General features: G+C 44.3%; 1 protein-coding gene across 1 annotated transcript in view; it reads left to right on the top strand.

The window, feature by feature from the left end:
* Positions 1 to 19,194, top strand: part of LOC126413209 (modular serine protease-like) — a 215,597-nt gene that overhangs the window by 41,869 nt on the left and 154,534 nt on the right. The window contains exons 2-3 of the mRNA XM_050083106.1: positions 7,720 to 7,771; positions 7,853 to 7,969. Of these exons, the coding sequence (XP_049939063.1) occupies positions 7,720 to 7,771; positions 7,853 to 7,969 (169 nt within the window). The remainder of the gene's footprint in view (positions 1 to 7,719; positions 7,772 to 7,852; positions 7,970 to 19,194) is intronic.

The following is a 19,194-nucleotide window of genomic DNA, read 5'->3' on the forward strand; positions in this document are numbered from 1 at the left end:
TCTCGCGTCCAGCCATCCTGATTTAGGTTTTCCGTGATTTCCCTAAATCGCTCCGGCCAACTTCCTTCCCTAATCCGATGAGACCGATGACCTTGCTGTTTGGTCTCTTCCCCCAAACCAAACAACCCAACACCCCCCCCCCCCCCCGGTCCCAAAATAAAGGTGCTTCATTGATCTGGAGGGGGGGATTTGAATCCCCTGCAGCCTCTCCGCCCCCCCCCCCCCTCCCGCGCCTCCTCCCATATCTACAGCCTGCATCACAGGAGTGACTACTTAGTCACTGAACAAGGCCTGTCACGTAAGCAACCACTGAAGACATTGTGCATAATCTGTCAATGGATGAACACTGAAATCACAGCATTTATCACAGCACAAATGAGCACTGGTAACACTGCCAACCATCACACGTGAAACCACTGAAATCACAACACCGTGACAGTGCACACAACATACCAGCAAATGCTGACGTGCATCTGCGTCTGAATTTCTAGTTGGTATTGAGGCAGCTGTTACTGCAGCCGTGGATGGCAGCATAGCAATTTCAGACGACACAGCAAATGGGCTTACTTTCACCCACGCACGCCCCCACACAGAAGTATCATTAGGCCAAAGCTTGGCAACGATGCAGTGCCTCGGGGTGTGCAGGACACAGAGAGACAGACAGCAATGCGAGCTAACAGCTAAGACTGCACAGACGTCTATGCCATTCTTAGATCTTGCAAGCCGCAGTCCACATGGTTCCAGCACTTGCGCACTCCATCCCCCCCCCCCCCCCTCCCCATTATGTATGCAAACCGGAAATCTGCTACTCGTCCGCAGTGTTTCTCGTGCCTGGAAATTAAACAATATCCGCAAGACAGGAGACAGTTCGCATGCTCAGCTGGTCACTCGTCCATTGTCCTTCTGTGACCATGAGATTGCTATGCGTGCTCAATCAGAGGAGTGTGTTCCCTCTGGGATCAGTGGTCGATCCATCCACTGCGTTCATGCAATCGCCCTCGTGGACATTTCGAGTGTGTATATTTCGAGTTTTTAGGTGTGCTGTTAATAAGTGAGTTGCTGTGGTATCACAAGTATTCAGTTACCGTCACATGTGCCCACAGCTTGGATTTAGTGCGTGGGCATGGCAGTAAGCCAGCTCACTGTACAACACATTTGAAAGTGGCAAAAACCACTCACTGCACGCTTCAGTGGTGACCCAGACGTAAGCATTGGTAGGCAAAAACACGTGGTTGTGGACGTAGTTGACGTGAGTGACCAGGAGTGGACTCGCTTTCGAACGTTTCTGTGCTCGCCCATAGTTTTGCACAGACAACATTTGGGTCTTGAACGTTTATTCCTTTTGTGTGCGTTTTCATTGTGTGTGTCTCAGTGTTTTTAGTGTGTCCCCTTTTGCTTGAGAACTTAGTGCAGTAGAACAATGGAGCTGGAAAGCGAGCTGCAGGCAGAGCTCACACGCACAGCATCTGCCCACCCAGAGCCAGTGCACGAAGATTCACACGCGCACAACAGTGCAGCAACCAGTGTTGGTTATGTTGCCCCCTTTTGGCCTCGTGACGTGTTCGTGTGGTTCGGCCAAGTGGGAAAGGTTTTCCTGACAAGGGAACCTCCCCATCGCACCCCCCTCAGATTTAGTTATAAGCTGGCACAGTGGATAGGCTTTGAAATACTGAACACAGATCAATCGAGAAAACAGGAAGAAGTTGTATGGAACTATGAAAAAATAAGCAAAATATACAAACTGAGTAGTCCGTGTGCAAGATAGGCAACATCAAGGATGATGTGAGTTCAGGAGCGCCGTGGTCCCGTGGTTAGCGTGAGCAGCTGTTGAACGAGAGGTCCTTGATCAAGTCTTCCCTCGAGTGAAAAGTTTAATTTTTTATTTTCAGTTTATGTGACAAGCTCTTATGTTTTCATCACTTTTTTGGGAGTGATTATCACATCCACAAGAAAACCTAAATCGGGCAAGGTAGAAGAATCTTTTTACCCATTCGCCAAGTGTACAAGTTAGGTGGGTCGACAACATATTTCTGTCATGTGACGCGCATGCCATCACCAGTGTCGTATAGAATATATCAGACGTGTTTTCCTGTGGAGGAATCGGTTGAGCTGTAACCTTGCGATCAAATGTTTTCGGTTCCCATTGGAGAGGCACGTCCTTTCGTCTACTAATCGCACGGTTTTGCGGTGCGGTCGCAAAACACAGCCACTAAAGTCATTACAGTGAACACAGACGTCAATGAACGAACGGACAGATCACAACTTTGCGAAAATAAAGAAGGTAAATTTTTCACTTGAGGGAAGACTTGAACCACTGACCTCGCGGTCCGCAGCTGCTCACGCTAACCACAGGACCACTGCCCTCCTGAGTTCACATTCTCCTTGATGTTGCCTATCTTGCACATGGACTACTCAGTTTGTATATTTTGCTTATTTTTTCATAGTTCCACACAACTTCTTCCTGTTTTCTCGATTGATTTGTGTTCAGTTTTTCAAGGCCTATCCACTGTGCCAACTTCTAACTAAATCTGAGGGGTGTGCGATGGGGAGGTTCCCTTGTGAGTAATAATATAACATGTGACCTCGCGAAATTTGGACATTTCTCGAGCCAGCTGGACCAGAGTTCCTCGGCCGCAGTACGGGACATAATAACTATCCCAACGCTACAGCCCTCCTACGAGCAGCTTAAGGCGGACTTGATATGCCATCTTTAGTCATCTGAGCAGCAGCGAGTAAGGCAACTACAGCAACTACTGCGCCGAGAAGAATGTGGTGACCGGAGGCCTTCGCAGTTCACACATCACCTGCAGAGCCTCACGCCGTCAGACTCGGTTCCAGATCTGTTGTCATGTGCTATCTGGGTGCGCAGCCTCCCCGCTCGAGTGCAAGCCGTCATAGTCGTGCTGACCAGGTGGACAGGGTGCACAGTGTGCCGGCAATGGCACCGAGCATCGCATCTCCAGCTGCCTTCGAGGCCTCACCCTGGCAGCCACCTTCACTCTATGGTAACGTATGCCTCCCACATCTCTGGCAACAGACACTGATCTGCAGCATCTTCTGCAGAACTTGGTCGCTAAGGTGGCAGCACTCAGCACATAGGTCAACTGGCTAGCACGCTCATGGCAGGAGTGCAGCAGGCATCGCAGCAGCAGGTTTGGCTCACACAGCCGGCAATGCAGCACCGGCAGCAACTGCTCCCACCGTACCCTGCTGAAGTCGTAGCAGGCTCCAAGTGGCATCCGCTGGTATCACACTCATTTTGGAAATCAAACCACCAGGTCGCGCTCCTCGCTCGCACCAAAATGCCAGCTGTAATCAGACCTAGATGCACTCGGTTGCAGTACTTTATTGGCGTCTGTTTGTGGCAGAAAGGGGTGGGGGTGTGAGGTACCTCATAGACGCTGGGTCAGATTTATCAATTTTTCCTAGAACCATACTAAGAGATCGCAGGGAGGCCGAAACACTCTGTCTCATGATGACAAACAGTGCCGCCATAAAAACGTATGGCACCCAACACCGGAATGTGGATCTAGGACTATGCTACACACTCGTGTGGAGGTTCACTATGCACGATGTCAGTGAACTGATCCTGGGTGCAGATTTCCTCAGATACTACACAAACGCCCAGTTGATGGACTCTACAATGAGTCTGACGATAGCAGGGCAGTGATGGCACGCCCCGGAGCATTCACAGACGTTCTAAACAAATTTCTGGAGCTAATTCGCGTGTCTGGGACACCGTGGGACGGCAAGCATTCAACATATTAGTACCTCCCCCAGCCCTTCCATCTCATGTGCTGTCCACATCACCTTCCATCCGACAGGCACATGGTAGCAAAGACCGAGTCTTAGGCAATGTTTCGACAAGGCATCGTCTGACCATCAAGCAGCTCATGGTCTTCTGCTTAAAAGGGACCATTTGTAGTGCCCATGTGCGGACTACTGCACACTAAATTCAAGGACAGTGCCAGACATATATCCAGCGCCACACCTCTGGGTGTTAGCGAATTCTGGGAGGTGTGACTGTATTTAGCAAAATTGATTGTGCGAAGGCATATGCGCAGATGTCCGTAGCACCTGAGAACGTAGAAAAAACTGGAATTATCACCCACTTCAAGTTCTTTGAGAGCATGTTCATGACATACAGCCTTAGGAAAGCTGCTCAGACTTGGTAGCATTTCCTGGATGGCATCTTGCGAGGTTTGCAATGCTGATTTGCATACCATGATGGCATCTTTGTATTCTAGAAGACATCCAATCTCCAGTGCAGCCACCTAAAAATATTTTCCAACCTGCTGAAATGTGTATTTGGAGTCAGTGAGACTGAATTTTCCAGACACTTAATCACCTGTACTGGATCCACACCTCTACCAGACGGAGCACAGGCAGTTATGAACTTGCCATGTCCACAAACTCACAAAGGCCTGTCATCATCTCAGGATGGTCAACTTCTACTGACGCTGTCTGTGTAACGCTGCCATGCTGCTTGAACCTGTGACTGCAGTGCAATGTGACCTCACTGCTAAAAGAAGGGCTCCCATTACCTGGACTGACGAAGCGGAGTACAGCTTTACTGGGTCAAAACAGTGCCTCACCAAAGTGGCACTGCTCGCCCTTTCAATACACAATGCAGAGCTGGCTGTCATTGTGGATGCCAGCCAGACTGCCATTAGCACAGCGCTCCAACAATGCGTTGATGGCAGCTGGCAGCCACTCAGCCTCTTCTTGTGGGGAAGTTATTGACGTCACAACACTCTTGGAGCATGTACAAATATGGCAACTGTCTGTGTATCTGGCTGTGAAACACTTCAGTTCTTTGGTAGATGCCTGCCCCTTCAATATCTTCACTGACCATAAACTAAAAACACACAGTTTCTGGATCAACACCACCAACTGTTCACTGTACCAGCTACACCAGTTGGAGTATGTGTCCTTGTTTACAATGGGCATCTGCCATGTCTACGGGATGGACAACATTGTTGCCAACTGCTTGTCCCATGACTGTGCTGTCATGTCCACCCAGGTGAACGAAGACATCACACATAAACAGGAGTGTGACCCAAATGGACAGCTTCTAACACCGACACCTCCAGCTGCCTACATTTAGAACTAGTGGCCATTCCTGGATTCTCCCAGAAAGTTTGGTATCATGTTAGAACAGGCACACATTGCGCATTCCTCCTGGAGAAATTTCAGCACAGTGCTTTCAGCTTTGTCCAGTTATCACATCCCATTGCACACACTATAGTGTTGCCCTCGGCAGTCCATTTCATGTGGCCCGGACTCTGGAAGAATTGCCATCAGTGGTCACATGCCTGCACGGCATGCCAGCTTGCCAAAATCAGTAGACACACCCAATGCACACTGCAGAACCTTTCCCAACATGACACGCTGCATCACACTTGTCCACGCAGACATTGTAGGTGCATTTCCTCTGTCCCAAGGCAACTACTACCTCCTCACAATAGTGGACTGCTTTACCTGCTGGCCAGAGGAAGTGCCCATAGAGGACATCACTGCTGAGATGGTCGCTACTGCTTTTGTTGACATCTTGGTGGTGCACATCGACTGCCCCAGCACATAAATACAGACTGCACCCACAAGTTTGACTGTATGCTGTTCAAACACATCACCCGACTGTGTGGCACGTGGCTGCACTGCATGTAAGCTACCACGTGCCATCTAATGGTCAAGAGGCTTCATCAGATGCTGAAGGCATCTCTGATGTGCCACAACACCACCTGAACAGATGGTCTCCTTCTTGTACTCTGTTCACTGTAAATAACCCTGAAGGAAGATATTGGCATCTCACCTGCAAACCTCATCTACAGCCAGTCACTCTCCATCCCCAGAGAATTTATGGAGGAAGTTCAGTTTCACTACTATATGATGCCTCAACCCTGCCACTAGCAGAATGCCTGCACACTCACATGGTTGGCCTCCAACTCCACTACTGATGCGACATGGTGCTGGAACAGCTTTCATCCACACAGACCTAAAGTGCTGCACGTATGTCATGCTGCATCTAGATAAGGTACAGCCACCACGTTGGCTCCCGCCACCAGTCTGCTCGTGCTGATGTCACTACAAGCACGCAAGGCACAAACATACGCTAGCTGCAGATGGAACATTTTTGCGTCTCACGCCTATCGAGGTCCGCTAGCCAAGGGGAAACCTGTGTAGCAGCAGTTATCACAGCCATGGATGACAGCACAGCAATTTCAGGCAACACTGCCAGTGTGCCCCCCACACAGAAGTACCATTAGGCCAAAGCTCAGCAATGATGTGATGCCCATGAGCACGCAGGACACAAAGAGAGACAGCAATGCAAGCTACCAACTGAGACTGCACAGATGTCTACGCCATTCTTCAATCTCACGAGCCGCAGTCCACATGAATTGAACACAACACTTGCTGCCCCTGCCCACAGTCATGTATGCAAACCGGACAGCCACTACTCATTTGCTGCATTTCTTGCGCCCGTGAATTAAATGGTACCCACAAGACAGGAGACAACTCACATGCTTGGCTGATCACATGTCCATTGTCTGCAAGACTGCACTGCATGATTGATCACGGAGTGTGTGCCCTGCAGGATTAGTGGTCGAGCCGCTCACCGTGGTTGCACAATCATCCTCGCAGACGATTAGAGTGTGTATTTTATAAGTTTTTTTTGGTGTGTATATGTTACTGTTAATAAATGAGTTGTCTCATTATCACATGTATTCAGTTACTTGGACTTTGTGTGTGGATGCAGCATTAAGCCGGTGCACAGTATGACTGTTTCAAAAGCGGCAAAAACCATTCATTGCACGCTTTAGGGTGTTGAGTGGCAGCTTGCTGTAAATATAGAAAAATATAAGTTAATGCAGGTGATTAGGAAAAACAGTACTGTAATGTTCAAATACAGTATTAACAGTGTGCTGCTTGCCAGTTTATTCAGTTAAATTATCTAGGCAAAATACTGCAAAGCGAAATGAATGCGGCCATGTAAGGACAGCATCAGGGAAAGCAAATGGTAGACTTTATGTTTATTGGGAGACTTCTAGGAAAAAGTAACTCATCTATAACAGAGAATGAAAATAAGACACTAGTGCTTCTCATTCTTGAGTACTGCTGTAGTGTTTAGGATTCCCAACAGACAAGATTGAAGGAAGACACTAAAGCAATTAAAATGAGAAGTGTGCTGTTGGATATTGTGCTTGTGGGTTTGATGAACATGCAAGTATTGCAGTGATACTACGTGGACTTGGGTGGGAATCTGTAGAAGGAACTGATGTTATTTCTGCAAAACACTGTTGATAAAATTTAGAGAACCAGCATTTGCGACTGATAGCAAAAGGATTCTGCTGCCGCCAATGTATATTATGCGTAAAGGCCACCAAGCCAACAGAAGTTTGGGTTCTTATGGAGGCATCTAGTCTTTCATCTTTTGCTCACTCCATTTGTGATTGAAACAGGAAAGGAAATGACTGTTGATGATACAAGGTACTCTTTGCCATGCTCTCTATGGTGGCATGTGAAATATGTTTGTAGATGTAGATTTACCTTTGTTACCTATGAAATGTCCTACAAATTTTTTCACCAACTGACAAAAACTCAAATATGCAGATTGCACTTGTGTGTTTGTACAATCTATGTTTATTTACTATCTAGCAAATTCATAAGTTTTTGAATACCAATATTCCTAAAAAAAGCTTTTTTTCATTTCTTCAATAGTTTCATCTATAGCAGAAAATTCTGTGTCCAGAGTAAAAAGACAGGACTGTGGGTAAGTGATTCTCATTTTCTGGTGTCTGCAATTACAGATAAGTCAGCATAAGGATTTTCACTAACCAAAACAAAATTACAGAACACAAAACTTCCAGTGCCAGAATGGAGAATGCATAGAACACTTCAAAATTTGTGATGGAACTGCTGACTGTTCAGATAAATCTGATGAAAATAAAGTTACTTGCAGATGGAGGCGGTGAGTATTTTCCAACTTGTTTTAGTTTCTCACTCTTTATGGATGTTACCATTCACCTGAAAAGCCAACCGAGCTTTACTTTGGACTAGTCAGGTAGTACACCTATGCTACACATTGAGATAGGACCACAGATGATCCTTAATAAAGTTTTACCTAAATTACTAAATTTCAAAATAAAACAGGCTCCGCAACCTTGTCAAGGGGAAACTATACAAACTGGTGACATACCTATAGGCACCTACATGGTACTGTCACAAGCCAGTCTGTTTGTGTGCCACCTAGAGGAATCCTTCCTACATGCTCAAAATTGTAAAGCCATAATGTAGGTGATACTTTCATAATCTAGACTTGAGGAAATCTATCCTCATTCCTTCAAGCTGTAACATTCTTGATCATATGTGTTTTGTATAGTCCTCTTCAGCTCAGCTAGACACCTCCTTTGACACTGATCTCAACTTCTCCATTGGCTCCATGAAAGCCTCCATAAATATAACACCTGCCAACAGTACCTCCACATAAGTAAATGTCGTGCTTTCCTCATCAGTTAGTCACAGCCATACAGTACAACCACAGTGGATAGCACACTTGCAGAATGGAGCAATCCATTATACATTATGTTGATGCTCTAGCTGGCAAGTGTTACTCTCTAAACCTGGTCAATTGTCAGCTCTCTTGCACTGTAGACCCTCAGAATGCTAGTAGATTACGCAAGATTATATGAAACTAGGTAAACTTTCTGCACCCTAGATCCCTAGTGTGGAGATCCTGTAGGATGTAGAACATAGCATAAAATTTTTTACATAATATGAATTTAAAAAAAAGGAGATATACTAATGTTCCTCCCACAGATTCTTGATATTATTAATAATAATGTATACTTCAGTTGGTTCTACTAAGAAGCTTGTTGGTAGAACTGGAGGATTTTGTCACCAATAAATCATTTGGGTTCCTCAATAAACCTAAATTTGTTAGTAATAAAAACTTTTATTGTTGCTGGTAACTTATGGAAAATGTGTGTTCCTTAATACTCCAACCAGCAAAGTGGCACACACGGCTTCTCCTTTATTACCCAGTACCACCCTGTAAAGGAACAGCTTAATCTCATCTTCTTGTAGACCTTAACTACCTTTAATCTTGACCCAAAATGAAAAATTTTCCTACCTAAATCCTTCTCATTGTCCCAAAACTGGTATTCAACAATCCTCAATCTACAAAGTATCAGGTAATGACATATTTTGTAAATACTCAGTGCAAAACATGCCCCATGCTCCTTTCCAGCACATGCTGTATCATTTCCAGTCCCATGCAGTCACATGGATAGTCATGCTTTAAAAACATTAGCCAAAAGGCATTTTTTTTTACAAATGCTACCACAAAAATAAAACAAAATTCAGTATTTGGAAAGATTAAACATGTTGCTTCACACAGTTTGTTACTTAATCCATCATTATTCTTCAGCTGAGTAAATGTCCGCCTCCTTAGCTGGGTGAGCAGCATCTCTGGCAGCAGGCTTAGGTTCGATTCCTAGCTGGGTTGTAGATTTTCTTCACTCAAGGACTGGTTGTTGTGTTGTCCTTATCACCATTTCATCATTATTGACATGTAAATCACCCAATGTGGCGCCAACTGAAAGGACTTGCAACTGGCAGCTGAACGCCCCCAAGTGTGGATTCCCGGCTATCAGTGTCCTACGATCATTTCATTTCACCCGAACACATGATGTAACAAAGACACTGGAGAAGTATGAAAACTGCTATGTTTGGTGATGAGACAAGTATACTAACACTGTGTCTGTAAACAACCAGGAGAATAGTGGATTAGGCCTTCAACTGGTGGACAGCCAACAGCCTAACTCTTAGTCTTGCAAAACAGTGATATTATATAATTCCAGATAAACAAAACCAACTTATAGGAGGCAAAAGTTGTGATCAGTGAGAACACACTAAGTGAAAGTTCATGTGTGAAATTCTTAGATATCTACATGTATAACAAGCTGAGGTGACGTCAGAAAGTGGATGAATTATATAAAAATCTCAATTCTGCCTGCTTTTCAGCTAGGAATCACTCTATTTATTAACTTGCATACAGGATTGATAGCATACTTTCACTAAATACTGCCCTATTTCATTATCTTCTGGGATAACACAGTTGGAAAAGTCCCTGGAAATATACACTAAGAATACTGTGTAAAGTTGGGATTCTTATATTCAAATAGCAACACATTTACTTGCTAGTTGTATATGATAAGAGTGAATCTGTAATGAACTATGAAACTCACCTCAATTCCTTTCCTCTCTAGTATTTAGAATGGAGTTCTATATTCTATTACGAAGATGTTTAACAGGTTGCCAACAAAAATCAGATAGGATATTGTGAACCATCAGACATTCAGTAACAAAGTTAGAGTACCTTATTGGACACTCCTCTTTCAATTTATCAGAATATTTTGACACAGAGATGTAAATTCCAGATAAAGCAAGTGTTCATATTATACAACTTTGCTCAACTGCATCCCCAAAGGCTCTATTTTGTGATGGGATTTACAGAAATGGTAGGTGAAGGAAGGAATGAATCATACATCAGCTCTATTGCAACCTGTAGGTAAGCTTTTATGCGGGCATGACCACCAAAGTCGGCCACCCTGGTTCAGATACTGCCACACTGAGACCAACATGCTTGTCTTCAGTAACTTTTTCTTTACATGAACCCTGTGAATCCTTTGCCCCGTCCCTCACCAAACCCAACTTTTCAGTGTTTTGTAGACTGGAACTGTCCCTGTTTCTTTACTTGAACCCTTTGGATTCTTTGTTCTGTTCCTTGCCAACACTGGCTTCTCAGTGTTATGTGTACTGGAACTGGCCCTGTAACATACTCCCCCACAACTTCATTTGGTCCCATTCAGCAGTCTGAGTCCACACCTACAGTGATCTCTCCAAGATCTCCTCCTTTCTCTTTTCTATTCTACTTTTTCCACTCTGCCCATCTCCCCCTTGTCTCCCCCCCCCCCCCCCTCTTCCCAACCTGTGCTTATTACTTGATTGTATACTTGCTATTTCTGTGTCCTTCCTCAAAGTTTCCTTCCAGTTAACTTTAGAAAAAAATATATATGTGGGCCTCTTTTCTCTCTGAATCTCATCATTCAACAATACCACTTCAGTGTAGTTATATCTCTCTTGTCTTGAACTTTCAATATTCATGTCCTTCTAATCTCATCATTTTTGATCATATCCTTTGTTGTGTTATCTTTACTACATCTAAAAAATTTCATCTCTGCTTTATGGATTTTGTACTCTTCCTCATTTTGTAGTAGTCAATGTACCAGCCACATATGCTAAAATGGGTTCTTAATAAGGCTACTGTAACTCTTTTTCACATTTCTTTTGAATGTCTGTTCCATTGTGTACCCTTCACACTCTGATAGAATTTGTTAGCTTTTTGTATTCCATTTTGCCATTATTTGTGACTACACTTCCCAAATATTTGAAACTTTTGACAATTCTTAAATTTTTCAGTTCAGTTTTATCTTCCTCCTTCATTCTTTCCTTCTGCTATCACTACTGTTTTGCTCTTCTATATGCTTACTCTCACCCTCCAAATTTGTCTGCCTATTGGTTCCATACATCTACTTCTCTTTTTGCTTCAATTTCATCTTCACCCCGTACGATGGGGCTTTTATTTCATCTATTTCTACTAAGTTCTGACATACAACAAAAGTCTTATTATTATTCTCGTTATTATTTTAGTTGTTGTGAAGAAGGAAATCGTCAGAAAGCTTAGCTAGAAATTCAAAATCTTATTAACAGTATCACAGATACAACATAAGTCTTATTATTATTCTCATTATTATTTTAGTTGTTGTGAAGATGGACATTGTCAGGAAGCTTAGCTAGAAATTCAAAATATTATATACAGTAATATAAGAACAAAGTAATTGGGTAAAAGTCATTTATTTCTCTGTGATTAATATTCTTTTCATTAGAGAACATTGCTTCTTCTCATATTCCCTGACTGTTGAGCAGAATCACGAATGTATTGACCCCGCAGCATAATACGTACTGTGGGCCAGAGTACAGAGGTTGCAGAGCTGCAGAAACAGAGTCGTCCTGTAACATGACAAAGTCGCATGATTTCAAGTCCTTATGAACACCTGTGGCGTGGTGTGAGTGCAAGGTACAGGCAGGTGAAGGTGGGCCACATGAGCATGCACTTGTTTGACAAGGGCCAGCAGCTTGGTAGCGTCCATTGGAGAAGTGTCCTCGACGAGTTCGGCAGGCAGGATGAGCAGTTCGCCATACAGGATCTCCGCCAATGAAGCATTGAGGTCTTCCTAGTGCGCAGAGCAGATTCCTAGCAATACCCACAGCAGAGCCTCAGACCAAAGCCCACCATGGCACATGAGTGCATCTTTTAGCATTCTGTGCAATCACTCCACTAGTCCATTGGCCTGCGGATGATGTGGTAGATGGCCTCGGCCGGAGGGCGAGCAAAGCATTCGATAAGCAAAGTTTTTTCCATCACGTACTTGAGTGAAGTGGGCGGTGAGAGTAGCAGATCACTGTGTCAGTCAGGATAGCTGTGGAGGTGGTTCACCAGGCAGACGAAATGTGCGTCATCTTCAGAGATCCCATGGATATCCAGTAGATGATCCACCAGGGCAAACCAAGTCTTAGGGTTGCCCTTTTGCAATGCAGGCAGCTTAGGAAATCTGCTGTGTACCACATGGTGATGAAGCACAGGCAGGCAAAAATCTGTATCAGAAGTTGAGGGAGCCCCTGACACCAGGAGTGCAGTAGCGGTGGGCAATGCATCACTTGAGGTCTGCGGAAGGGTGGAAGGGGGGGGGGGGGGCACAAGCAGAACACAAAGAGGAGAGGGCCAGTGCAACTGATGGCACAATGTGTCCCAACTGCAGGCCTGGAGGCAGGTGCGGTGTGAGTGTAACGGCTGGTGCCGTTGCAACAATGGGCGGAAGGAAGGTGGTTGTGGTACAGCCAAGGGGGACCTGGTCCTGAAACTGACACGGAAGAAACGGCTGGTGCCGTTACGAGAGCAGGCAGAAAGTGATCTCAATGTGTCCATGGAGTGATGGTTGCAGCAACCGGCATGGCTGAGGTGACCTGTGTCGCTGAGACGCCATGTGGGGGAGGTGCAATGACGTCAGGCAAGTAAGAATGTGTGGCCTCACGCGTATGAGCGTTTGGAGTACAGTTCTCTAACTGCATCTGCACATCAAACCAACTGGAAGGCGACTGCCTAACTGGATGGTGAAACACAACGTTCTTCACATGATTATTGTTCACAATGTCAGTGAGCTGCATGCAATGTCCAGGCGGCAAGCCCTGCTGCATAGCAGCATTTGCCGGTGTTTATGTTGGGCCGGCAATGGTTAAGTGGTCTCTGGCATGGCAGGGGCCAGTAAACTGTTCACTTTCAACCAACTGTACATTAGGAACACTATTAAAAACGCAAGCACAATTGATAGGCTGCGACGCACTTGCACAAAACGACACTGGTAGATCCAGTGTTCTGAAGACACTGTGGGCCGGCACACAGAGTCCGTTACTGATGAAAATAAGCACAAAATAATTCCCAAATGCACAACGTTGAAGTTTGGGTGACCACTATGGGTTTTACATGACATTGAACCATAACAAGGCACTTTTAGGATTGAAACGACATTTATTTTGTCACTTAATAGAGCGAATTCAGAAAGATGGCTGTCAAACATAGCACTAGAACACAAAGACAAGAAGACAAAACCAAAGACCATAGTCAAAGAACTGTTGCTTTGCATCAGAGATGCCACAAATTAAACGATAAGGAAATAAACTGTCAATATATTACTTTGTTGCCATGGACAGATGTTACATGACAGTAGTGTCCCACTCAAAGCATTGAACAGCACAGTTGCATCAGATCCCACAGTTTATTTCATTACTCATTATCTTGTAGACAACTGCCTCATTGTGGAATTCTGCTGCTAGTTCATAATGTGGGCCATTTTCTTGCATGGATTGTAAATTTTTTTTGACATGCCTCGCTGTTTATTTTACATTACCACTGCTCACATGATTGTATGACAACACAATTTATCACTGTGTTAGCTGAAATGATAACGAAGAAATAAGTATGGGCTTGCCATTGTGAAATGACAATGGAATGCTGCAAAACAGTTTTATTTGTGTTTGGTGCACTTTATACATAGACGCACCCACTCAAGGGTTAAAAAGGAATAGATAAAATTGAAACCCAAAACTGTGAACTTAAAGAAAATATATTGTGCATGCTTCTAAGTGTTTAAGGAAGGAAGATATAACTGCCTAGAAGGTAAAACATGATGCATTATCTTCTGGTTAACATAATCAGTCACAGTGTTTGTGAGGATGAGTCATTGTCTTCATATACCATGAATCCATAAACATTATAATTATTTGTAGATGTACTTATATAGTTGGACAGTAATGCAAAGTTTGTGAACTGTACAGTAAACATCTTCATCAATAAAACGAAGATACATTTGTTGTTACATGGCATCAAACAGCGTATATACGAGGGTGGTTTGAAAAGTTCTCAGAACGGAATAGAAAAAGAGTACTTACCTCAGTGAAACTTTTTTTTATTTTTCAATGCAGTGTCCTTGTAGATGAAGCACTTGGTCCAGTGATGTTCCAGTGCCTTAAACCCATCTCAAAAATGAGTTTCCTCCAGGCATGCAAAATAGTTGTCAACTCCGATTATCAGTTCTTCGTTTGAAGTGAATCTTCACCCACCAAGAAAAATTTTCAGCTTTGGGAAGAGATAGAAGTCTGATAGAGCCATATCAGGTGAATAAGGCAGGTATGGCAACAATTCATACCTTACTTCATGTAATTTTGCGATGTTCTGATATGTCCATTCTCGTGCGTTTTTGATCCAGCGCAAGAGTCATCGCACCCATCTTGCAGATGATTTTTTCATATCTAATTCTTCAGTTAAAATGTGATATACCCTTTCATGAGTAATTTCATGCACTTTCAATTGATGATCCTCCATGAACATTTCGTGCATTTTTGCAATGATATCTGGAGTAGTGACAAATCTTGGCCGACCACTGTGCGGATCACCATCTAAGTTGTCCTGACCAAATTTAAATTAATTTGTCCACTTGACAACAGTTGAATATGAAGGAGCAGAGTCCCCCAATGTATTCTGCAAATCAACGTGAATGACCTTTGCTTACATACCTTTCTTTACGAAGTACTTAATCATTGCTCGAATCTTGATTTTCTTTTCCATCTTTGCAAATAACTATGCGGGAACAACAACATAGCCACGTCACCACCACAGCTCTCTTCCAAACGTGGCATGTGTTTACAGGCAACAGTCCAATTAATATCACATGAACAACTCGTTGCACTAGCACTGATCTCTTGTGGTGATTCTGAGAACTTTTCAAACCACCCTCATACTAATATGTATACCACAGCCCAATTATGTGTTTTAAGTTCTTAATAATGAATGTGTTGACTGTAAAATACACAAACTTAGTACTATATTTGTCTGTGCCAGTTATATAGGTACATTCACAAAAGGTTACAGTATTTAATGTTTTATGGTACATAATGACAATGTCTCGCATGAAAAAGCTAGTGACACAGATTAACATTGAACTGAAAAAAATTGTTCTGTCAATAATAGTTGCTAAATGAATAGCCATATATCAGCTTCTTGGTGATTGTATCTTCCTTTTTCGAATTTGTATAGAAAGTGTGTTATGTATCAGATTTTTTGTGCTCTTTGAAACAGTACCGTAACAAACTAATTCATTTGTTGATATACTGACTGAACTGTTACTTGTCCTATAATCCATAAACTGAGAGCTACACTGAAGCTCAGATTAATGGGGAAATGGCCAATAAAGGTGTAATGATAACACATAGTCACAGAAGCTGACTCTCACTCAGCCATGTACTCCACAGTAATGACAGCAGGCTGCCTGAAATATCCTGACAAATATTTGAGATCTCATCAGAACACAAATGGGTGAAGACCAAAAGCTAAGAAGGGCTAAGAAGTCAGCTGCCAGCCTCTGTTGCTGAAGCACCAGGAGACTAGTCAGTCACATATTTAGCTTTTTCTGTTAGTTTTTATAGTTTAATTCTCAAGTTAGTAGTGGTAATCTGATGGATATGGTGTGTGCATGATGTGTGCAGATGCAGGAGCACCGAGCCACAGTTTATAAACAGCTGAAGATACTTATGGCCTTGGTCAGCCAACTGCAGGCTGCTACCGTAGTGTGCAGCAGCAATGGAGAAACTGGTGTATTGAATGGGACACATCCTCAGTTCCCGTAGGTGGGTGGCAGAAGTGGTGAAGACTCCTGGCCTCAGATGTAGGCTGGAAGCAGAGCTCACAATCTGCAGAATCTTACCTGGGGTCAGTCAGGATTCTTTGGTTTGGAGCTGTGTGGAGGGTCTCAACTATAGTCTCTGTTGATTCTGTTAGTCATGGCTGCAGATTTCGTGAACTGTGTTATGGCGTGGAGAGTTGTAGGACACTTCTTTATAGGTCAGGGATGTGCTACACCAAGGAAGCAGCTATTCGGGGAATGGTGTACTTGTGGAGTGCACATGGGGGTTTCTTAGTCTAGTCAGTAGTTTGAGGTCCTCTGATGAACACTTTCAAGACTATAAACAGAAAGATCACATACAAAGTAGACACACTTTGATTGGCAAAGTCTTAATACTAAGTTGTTGAAGTATTAGTAACAAAGTTCTTCAGTTTACTGATCCCCCTTAAAGTTGTTGCTCTCAGATTATTTTCAGGACCAAAAGCTGGCTAAAAACTGAAGTAGAAATCTCTAAAGTATTTAGCTAGCCATGGAATCTATATTGAGGAGACATATTAGTTGTCATAGAAAGGTGAGTGTTCATTGCTGTCAATACAAATATTGTGCCTATCGAGGTTGAAATTGAGTCTGACTGTGAAGTTATCTGAACATGAGTAGCAGGCATAGGCGGACTTCAGTTAGTTGATGCTTTTACCTGCCACGTTCTGCCGTAACAGTTGTAGAATCATTCGAGGAAAGTCTAGCACAAGGATACCCAGATCACACAGTATTAGCTGAGGGCAACTTTAATCTGCCAGGTATAGGTTGGAACATGTATTAACTCACTGCAGGCAGTATGGACTTACAGCTTTTTGAAGTATTTTTTAAGATTTTGTTTTTGAAAACTGTATTGACAGTGCCCTGGGTGGTACTGAGTCAACTGAATCACGTTCTCCACCAGGGTTTCAACTACCTCTTGTCATGCCCTGAAATGAGGAATGTTCTACACACTATACTTCCCACCCCTCCCAAAGTGGTACTCTGCTGCCCAATGAACATACCCAATATTCTTGTCCAACCCTACACAACTCCTGCTCCCAACACCTAGCCTTATGGCTCGTATGCCTGTAACAGACTAGTTACATATATCTTCCTATCGCCACCTACTCCAGTGCAGCCAGTCATGTTATCTACAAGCTAAGTTGCAACCACTGTGCTTCATTCCACGTACGCATGATAACCAGCAAGCTGTCTGTCCACATGAATGGCCACTTACAAACTGTGGTCAAGAAACAGCTGAACCACCCAGTTGCTGAGCATGATGCCCAACACAATGTTCTTCACAGCTGGTGCCATCTGGATCTTTCTTACCAACACCAGCTTTTCTGAATTGTGCAGGTGGGAACTCTCCCTGCAATACAGCTCTCCTAGTCTTGACCTTCATTACTTATTGTCCATGACCCATCTATCCCCCTTCCCTGTACACCCCCCCCCCCTCCCTCCCCATGCACTGTCTAATGTCCCAACTGCACCTATCTGTCCTACCCACTCTCCACTTCATCCCTGTATGTTTCCACAAGCACTTTAATGTCACCCCACCACTACCCTGCTCTCTCTCTACCTCCCTACCCCAGCTCCTCCTTACCCCTTTGTTAAACAAAAAGTGTACAAGTGTTCACAGGCAGGAGTTAATAGAAATTTGTGCATCCATAAGAAAATTAAGGTGCGAAGCAACTTTCACCATCATACCTTAGCAAAAGATCTAGTCAAGAACCCAAGAAAATTCTGGTCATAAATAAAGTCACTAAGCAGGTCAAAAGCTTCTGTACATTCACTCATTGATTAGTCTGTCATGGCAGGAGAAGACAGCAAAAGAAAAGCAGAAAAGCAAAGATTTTGAATTTCATGTTTAAGAAATCATTCATGCAGGAGAATTGTACAAACATACCATCATTTCCAGAATGAGATTTTCACACTGCAGTGGAGTGTGCGCCAATATGAAACTTCCTGGCAGATTAAAACTGCTATAACCTTTAATCACCAATAATTGCGTGGATATTCAAACACACTCACTGAGAAACAATAGCTGGTTACATGATAACAACTCAGTATCTCTTATTCGACTGCCGTGCCGTGCCGTGACGTGCGGCCGGCGCCGTTCGTAGCTCAGCCGAGTTGCGGAGCGCCTCTATCACCGTTTGTGCATACTGTCGTGGCAGCACTGTAAATGTCATGGCACTGTCACAACACTTTTCCCCCCTTGAAAAAAAACACTCACTTCCTTGGAGACATGGACAGTGTGGAGACATCCATGGCCTCTTGTGAGGCCACGAGAAGATCCTGCGGAGAGACATGCGAGTATGGTTGAAAATGTCCAGGATGGAAGCTTGTGCGTGGAACGTGCCTCCTGGACGAGATGATGGGTGAAAACTCCAGAGCAGCATCCATAGGTGTCGTGAACCTGCGGGTGTGCTCCAGCGAGATGGGTCCCGGAGAAGGCGGCATCGCGACTGGGGCCGGTTCCGGCGTACTCGGAAGCGGTAGCGACGTCAGCTGCAGCAACACGTATGGTAGATCGGCAGCAGTGACAGGACTGGCGTCTCGGGCTGGTCGAGGCGAATGAAGGGGCAGTGGCACCGGCGTGGCCACCACTCGTGGGCACATCTGGTCGTAATGGCGAACAACCATGCCGTCGTCCGTACGTATTTCACAAAGCCGGCGGCCGCGAAGAGCCTTGACCAACCCTGGAATCCATTTAGGGCGAGATACATACCCTCGTGCCCACACGTTGGTGCGCACCGAGTATTTTCCCGTACTAGGGGACACAGCACAAGGCCTGACAGGGTGAAGCAGGTGCAGTAGAGTGTGCGGTTGGCGGCGGTGCAAGAGTTCAGCAGGGCTGCGATCACCCAGAGGC

The sequence above is a fragment of the Schistocerca serialis genome, chromosome 7 (genome assembly GCF_023864345.2).
Source record: "Schistocerca serialis cubense isolate TAMUIC-IGC-003099 chromosome 7, iqSchSeri2.2, whole genome shotgun sequence".
Taxonomy (NCBI): domain Eukaryota; kingdom Metazoa; phylum Arthropoda; class Insecta; order Orthoptera; family Acrididae; genus Schistocerca; species Schistocerca serialis.